Source organism: Aegilops tauschii, unplaced genomic scaffold (genome assembly GCF_002575655.3).
Source record: "Aegilops tauschii subsp. strangulata cultivar AL8/78 unplaced genomic scaffold, Aet v6.0 ptg001139l_obj, whole genome shotgun sequence".
Lineage (NCBI taxonomy): Eukaryota > Viridiplantae > Streptophyta > Magnoliopsida > Poales > Poaceae > Aegilops > Aegilops tauschii.
The window spans coordinates 18,924-27,040 of record NW_027333346.1 but is presented as its reverse complement, the minus strand read 5'-3'; the positions used below and the strand labels follow the sequence as shown (position 1 = coordinate 27,040).

At 51.1% G+C, this 8,117-nt stretch overlaps 1 protein-coding gene across 1 annotated transcript; it reads left to right on the top strand.

Annotated features, from left to right (window-relative positions):
• Positions 1 to 5,786: 5,786 nt before the first annotated feature.
• Positions 5,787 to 7,489, top strand: LOC141037874 (uncharacterized; the record flags this gene model as incomplete). Its single annotated transcript, XM_073506394.1, has 3 exons — positions 5,787 to 6,955; positions 7,039 to 7,233; positions 7,316 to 7,489. Coding segments are annotated over exons 1-3 (1,263 nt in total), but the record flags the coding sequence as incomplete, so codon positions are not given.
• Positions 7,490 to 8,117: the final 628 nt, after the last annotated feature.

Sequence of the window (8,117 nt, the reverse complement as noted above, 5' to 3'; positions counted from 1 at the left end):
CGCCTCCTCCACTGCCCCGCCCCGGCCCCCCGTCCCCCATCCCCCCCGCCGCCCCGGCCCCTCGCCGGCCGGGCCCCCGACGCCCCGCCTCCTCCACCGCCCCGCCCCGGCCCCCCGCCGGCCGGGCCCCCGCCGCCCCGCCTCCTCCACCGCCCCGCCCGGGCCCTCCGTCGCCGGCCCCCGCCCCGGCCCTCCCCCACAGTGAGCCCCTCCTCCCTTTTTTTTCTGTTTTTTTGTTTTTTCTGTTTAAGTTTAGGTTTAATTAGTTTAAATATTTTAGTTTTAATTAGTTTAGGTTTTTAGTTTAGGTTAGTTTAGGTTTAGGTTAAGTAGAAGGGGGAAGAAGAAGAAGAAGAAGAAGAAGAGGAGGAGGAGGAGGAGGAGGAGGAGGAGGAGAAGGAGAAGGAGAAGAAGAAGAAGAAGAAGAAGAAGAAGAAGAAGAAGAAGAAGAAGAAGAAGAGGAGGAGGAGGAGGAGGAGGAGGAGGAGGAGGAGGAGAAAGAAGAAGAGGAAGAAGAAGAAGAAGAAGAAGAAGAAGAAGAAGAAGAAGAAGAAGAAGAAGAAGAAGAAGAAGAAGAAGAAGAAGAGGAAGAAGAGGAGGAGGAGGAGGAGGAGGAGGAGGAGGAGAAGAAGCAGAAGAAGAAGAAGAAGAAGAAGAAGAAGAAGAAGAAGAGGAGGAGGAGGAGGAGGAGGAGGAGAAAGAAGAAGAAGAAGAAGAAGAAGAAGAAGAAGAAGAAGAAGAAGAAGAAGAAGAAGAAGAAGAAGAGGAGGAGGAGGAGGAGGAGGAGGAGACACCCCGAAGCCCCGACCCCGAAACAGCACCCTGACCCCGACACGGCACCCCGACACCGACACGGCACCCCGACACCTACACGACACCCCGACCCCCGACACGACACCCCCGACACCCCGACCCCGAGAACCCGACCCCGACCCCGAGACCCCGACACCCCGACCCCGAGCCTGACCCGACACCCCGACCCCGACACCGACACGGCACCCCGACCCCGACCCGGCACCCCGACCCCCGACACCGACACGACACCCCGACCCCCGACACGACACCCCCGACACCCCGACCCCGAGACCCCGACCCCGACCCCGACACCCCGACCCCGAGCCTGACCCGACACCCCGACCCCGACACCGACACGGCACCCCGACCCCGACCGGCACCCCGACCCGACACCCCGACCCCGAGACCCCGACCCCGACACGGCACCCCGAGACCAACACACCACCCCGACCCCGACACGGCACCCCGAGACCGACACGACACCCCGACCCCCGACACGACACCCCCGACACCCCCGACACCCCGAGACCCCGACCCCGAGACCCCGACCCCGACCTCGACCTCGACCCCGACCCCGACACCCCGACCCCGAGCCTGACCCGACACCCCGACCCCGACACGGCACCCCGACCCCGACCCGGCACCCCGACCCGACACCCCGACCCCGAGACCCCGACCCCGAAAAGGTGTTCTTTGGCCTTCCAGAAGCCGACGGGGTCATATATTTGTGAATTATTAGTTAGGTCATATATCTTTCGATTTTGTTATGAAAAACATCATATATAATTGTGTTGATCGGGTAGTTTTAAATGTGCAGTTGTTTCATCGCTGCGAGGTTTGGTGTTCGACGACCTGGCCGTGCGTTTGACGAGCTCTGCCCCTTCGTTCGTGGGTGAGCACAAATGACATGTCCTCCTCCCCCATTAATTATTTGATCTATTCCGATGAAACTTGATAGCTAGATATATATGTGTCTTGAATTATCAGTATGCGTAACCAATATGTGTCTCCCGTTCGAAAGCGTCATAGTTATAAATATGCATGCATTTGCATATTTATAACCTTGATTCTTTCGAATTGTCCAACGCTATCCATGGACAGCCCGAGTATGTTTAGATTGGGTTCGTTTTCCCATATGCTTTGCTCCGGATCCGACGCATAAATTTCGTCAGTGCCTCCCCTGTTGTTCTCCGGGTACACATCCTCTCTGTTTATTGCAGAGACGTGTATCAGGAGAACAGCGGGGAGGTGCTGCCGAAATTTTGCGTAGGATCCGGGGCATAGCATGGGAAAATGAACCCAATCTAAACATACTCGGGTGGGATTAGGACCTATCATTACCTATTAGAGTGTAGGTTGCATGGACGTAATAAAATTGACAAAGTAGATCAACTGATGAATACATACATGGTGAATTATATATATATATATATTTGTTGTGTGTCTAGTAGCTCTGAAAGTCAAGATGAGTGATCGTGCGTGGATGTACACCGGTCACACTGGTCAGAACAAATGGAGCACTGAATGGTTCACAAAAACCAAGGGGTTTGTGCGAGCCGCATTTGCAAATGGCCAGAGGAAAACCTGGTGCCCCTGTTTACGGTGCGGCAATTGGGAAAAGAGGACAGAGGCTGAAATGGGCAAACACCTGCAGAAGAGTGGTTTTACGCCCGATTATACGGTGTGGACATTTCATGGTGAGTCTGCCCAACGTGACCGAGCCGAGGTGGATCGTCGTCGCACCGACGAGCATGGTACCGGTATGGAAAACATGGTGCAAGACTTTGATGATGCTCGGGATTCGGACGAGGAGATGGAGGAATCTGCAAAGGCCTTCAATGAAATGTTGGAGTCTGCAAAACGTCCGCTCCATGAGCACACTGAGCTTTGTCAGTTGGATGCCATCTCACAAGTAATGGCTCTGAAGGCTCAGTTCAACTTGGGCAGAGAATGCTATGATGCAATGATGACAGTATTTGGACGCTTTCTACCCAAAGGCCATGTAATGCCTGCAAACCTGTACCAGTCGGACAAAATCCTCCGTGCACTGAAGATGCCCTATGATAAGATACATGCCTGTGAGAAAGGATGTGTCTTGTTTAGGCTTGACTATGCGGACTTGAACTGTTGTCCCATTTGCAAGTCTTCCAGGTATGTTGTGGTAGACAACGGTATGGGTGAGAAGACACAGACCAAAATCCCCGTTAGTGTTCTTCGGTATATGCCAATCGTACCAAGACTTCAACGTCTTTTCATGGTCGAAGAGACGGCCAGACAGATGACATGGCACAAAACGGGCAAAAGAACCGAACTAGATGCAGATGGGAATCTGATGATTGTACACACATCGGATGGTGTTGCGTGGAAAAAGTTTGATGAATTACATGGTGACAAAGCGGTAGATCCGAGGCATCCTCGAGTCGGCATCAGCACGGATGGGTTCAGTGTGTTTGGTATGACGGCAGCCCAATACAGTTGTTGGCCCGTATTTGTCTTTCCACTCAATCTCCCCCCCGGACAGATTATGAAAAGAAAGAACATTTTCCTGACGTTGATAATTCCAGGGCCCAACTATCCGGGGAAAAATATGAATGTGTACATGCAACCGCTTAAGGACGAATTGCAAGAAGCCTGGGATAATGGGTTCAAGACATACGATGCCTATAGCAAACGGAACTTCATAATGCGTGTCTGGTACATGTACTCGACGCATGACTTGCCGGCGTATGCGCTATTCGTTGGCTGGTGTGTGCATGGAAGGTTCCCGTGCCCCACATGCAAGGGAGCTCTTGAGTTTCGTTGGCTTCAGGCCGGTCGCAAGTTTTCTTGCTTCGACATGCATAGAGAGTTCCTGAATCCTCGCCATAAGTTCAGGAAAGACAAGAAGAACTTCATCAGAGGTAGAGTTGTCAAAAACTCTGCACCACATGCATTGACAGGCCAACAGACCCTGGATCAGTTAAACGCTCTCGAGCCAGATCCCGAGCGTCCAGGGTACTTCAAGGGGTATAATTCTAAGCACGCCTGGACTCACAAAACATGCTTATGGGATCTGCCTTACTTCAAAGACCTCCTTTGCCCACACAACATCGACGTGATGCACACTGAGAAGAATATCGCCGAGGCACTTTTTGGTACATTGTTCGGCATAGATGGGAAGTCAAAGGATAATACTAAGGCTAGAGTCGATCTGGAGGCGCTATGTGATAGGCCGTTACAAAACATGAAAGAACCGAAAGGAAAGCAGAACTGGACGAAGCCAAAGGCATGGTTCAATCTTGGAAGGCCGGCTATGAGGGAAATTATCTTGTGGGTGAAAATGCAGTTGATGTTCCCCGATGGGTATGCAGCGAATCTACAGAGGGGAGCCAGTCTTGATAAATTGAAGATATTTGGTCTCAAGAGTCATGATTGGCACATATGGATTGAGCGGGTAATGCCGGTGATGTTGCGTGGCTTCATCCCTGAGGATGAATGGCTAGTACTGGCAGAACTCAGCTATTTCTTCCGTGTTCTTTGTGCGAAAGAACTATCGCCTAGCGTGCTAGAAGAAATGGAAGAGTTGGCGCCGGAGTTGATCTGCAAGTTAGAGAAGATCTTTCCACCGGGCTTCTTTAATCCAATGCAACATTTGATTTTGCATCTCCCGACCGAGGCAAGATTGGGGGGGCCCGTGCAAAATCGTTGGTGCTACCCAACTGAGAGGATGCAGAAGACGCTTCGACAAAAATGTAAAAATAAACGTAGAATTGAAGCATCAATGGCTGAGGCATTCATCACTGAGGAGGCGGCAAACTTCGTGACAGCACACTACGAAGCCAAAAATCGTCATTTGCATAATCCGAAGCCTCGGTACAATGCTGACGACCCTAAAAAGGGTGGATCCAACCTCAGCCTATTCAAAGGGAATCTCGCACCAGCCAGTGTTTCAAATCCAGTATCTTTGGATAACGAACAATGGCGGACCATTTCGTTGTATATCTTCAACAACCTGATAGAAGTGCGGCCGTACATCGAGTAAGTTCTCGGTACATAGTTTCGCAACTTCTATTTCCTTTGAACTGCTCTTATTCCTGGATATTTCATACAGTCGATACGTCGCCTTATTCTCGTATGGAGCAGTGATCCAAAAGGATTCTGTCGAAGAGTATGAGCTTCTCGCAAAGCAAGGTGGCGGCTATCCCGGTTTCATCTCTTGGTTCAAACAAACGGTAATTTCTATTAGACTTGTAGGCTAATTTGTAGGCGGCTATCCCGGTTTCATTCGTTAATTTGTGCATAATGCAACAATCCTTTCATATTAAACTTGTAGGCTAATTCAGAGTCTATGGATGCCGAATTGAGACAAGTCGCTAATGGTTTTGACTATAAGGTCCGTTCATTTGACAAATACGACATCAACGGGTATCGCTTTCGTACCTATGGCAAAGAGCTATCTATGGCCGACCGAAAGTCTACAAATTGTTGTGTATCTGCTATCGGCGAAGGAGGTACCGAGTATTATGGGAGAGTTGAAGCAATTTATGAACTTCTATTCTATGGTGAAAACCCACCGAATGTCGTAGTCTTCAAATGTTATTGGTTTCAGCCGAAGGAGACTAGAAGAACTCATGAACATATAGGGCTAGTTGAAATCAACCAAAGCACCCATTTAGATGTTCCTGATGTCTATATTACGGCTCAACAGGCAACCCAAGTATTCTATCTACCGTGGGCCTGCCAAACTAATCCAAATCTGAAAGGTTGGGATGTCGTTTATGAAGTGCCGCCACGTGCTAGACTATCTCCCCCAAAGGAAGAGGATTATGAACCTCACATTAACCCAGACACATATGAAGGAGAATTCTTCCAAGAGACACGTCTTTCCAAAAGGCGTTTCAAGAACCGCTATACTTCACCCCAAAACATTGAAGTAGACAGTGACAGTGAATCCGACATCACCCCAGAGGAGGAACAAGAAGAGCCGGAACAAGAAGAGGTTACTGCTGCGGATGACCTGTCATTGCTTGACCGATTACGTCAAGGTGGCCTTGCACATGTTGATGCCACTGAACCCTATGAGCCCGTCATTGATTATAGTGATGATGATGATTATGCATTTATTAATGATACTGATCGAGATTATTAGTAGTGTCAGGTATTAAATTTTTTAATGTTGTACTTGATGATGATACACTTAAGTGATACACATATTATTATTCATGTCGGTCTTTTTTTTTATGTTGTACTAATTTCGTTTACTGTTTGTCATGGCAGGTGTTGAAAGATGGTGGGCGCTGGTCGGGAGCGCGCCAAGGCTCCTTCTTCCTCGGCGCGTGGTCTGAGGTCTTCGATTCCAGACGTACCTCTTCGCCGAGCGTTGCTGGACAGTATGTCCACACCGCCGGGCCCTTCTTCGTCCACCGCGGTGCCCAGCCGGGGACGAGGTAGGAAGAGAGGAGGTGGGGCACGTGGTCGCGGGAGAGGAGGTAGGGTGACTGCTAGGGCGCCTTCCTCGCCGCCACCCCCAGCTGTTTCACCCGAGCACGTGACTGCTAGGGTGGACTCGTCCGAGGAGGAGGCTACACGGACTCCGGTCCACGAGCCTCCGGTCCACGGGTCTTGGGCCCACGACCCTCGGGTCGACTGGCCTTCGGCCCACGAGAGTTCGGCCCACGAGACCCCGGAGGAGCACACGTCCGGATGGGGTACCTGGCCGGATCAGCCCGAGGAGCCGAGTGGCCATGCTGATGATGGCGGGGAGCCGACTGATCTTGAGGAGGAGGGTGGCACCGTCTACCAGCGTGGTGCTACACGGCTCCCGTCCGTGCCGGCGACCCGCGAGCAGAGGTGGTTGATCTTCCCTGATGGGGAGAGGTACGTAAGTGCATTTAAAATTTTTGTACCTTCTGCATTCACGTTTCTTCAAATAACTAATGCGTTGGCCTTGTCATGCTGCAGGGGTTGGGACCACCATCATAGTGTCCGCCGGCCCAACTCCGTCCTTGGAGTTCTTTGCCGGCAAAACTTCCCGGGGTTTGTCACGTTGCCTGGTGAGGGTCGGCTTCCAGAGCTTGGGTTGAGCTGGGAGCACTACGTGGCTGCCCCGGCCCCGCCGGATGTCATTATCGACGGTGTCGTGTGCGACACGAGGGCAGACATGGTGATCAGGACGTTCTGGGTAATTTCTCCTTTACACATTTCAAAATCTTCAACTAGCTAGTTATTAATTGTACTAATCAATATTGTCTCATTTGATTGCAGACATTCTACAGGTGTGAGGAGGGATACGAGGAGGACTGCGCAAATGTTATCGAGAACGTCTGCAAGCGCCTACTCCAGAACTTACGGCACGAGGCTCGGGTGCAGGCTGTTCGAGACTACTACGCCTTGCGTGGTATCAAGAAGACCAAGCCGGCGTGCCGCGATAAGTTCCTGAGTAAGGAGCAGTACATGAAGGTAATTCTTAAGGCCTTCTACTTAAGTTCCTTCATTTAGTAATTCTTAGCCGTAGCGCTCAAGTTTCTATTTGCTAACTTAGGCGCCTCCGAGATGGTGTGCGGATCGGATGGATTGTTGGGAGGTGTTGGTCGATGAGTGGTGCTCACAAGAATGGCTAGCCCTCCACAACCAGGCCAAGGACAAACGTGCCCAAATGGAAGGTGTGCCACACCATCAAGGCAGCTCCAACTTATATCAGTTCGGGCGCAACTGGGTATGTGGTTTGCTTCATGATTCATGCAATTCATTCATCATGCTAGCTTGAGCCCTTTAATTACTAACTTTCATTGCTTCTCTCTTTTAGGCACGCCACAATAAGGCGGATAAGGTGCCAGAGGTGTACGACCTGTATGCCATGGCCCACACTGGCTCTTACAAGAAAGTCAAGGCTTTCTCTCAGTCTGACCTCGATGATGCAAACAACTTCACCAACATCTCCTCCCACAACAAGCTCGTGAGATATAGAGATGAGGGGAAGGCGAGGAAAGGGGAGGACTTTAACCCGAGCCAGGGTCCCATTGATCCAGAGCTGGTGATGATATCTGGTGGCGGGAGGTCCCATGGCTCCATAGCCATTGGAGATGGACTTATCCGTTGTCCTAGCACTCTCCCGGAGATCAAGGCGCGCCAGTCGAGCTCCGCTCCTGAGATAAGGCCTCGTGAACGGCCAGTGCAACTCGCCATCAAGGTTAGTGATACGTACTCAGTTATCTGTCTCCATTACATTGTGTGCGCTTCCATCAATGATTACAAATGGTCATGTGAGTGGTGTTGCAGGCTGCTATACAGACTGAGAGAGATAGAACGGAGAAACTTCTGGCGGAGGCGGCGGAGAGGCAGCG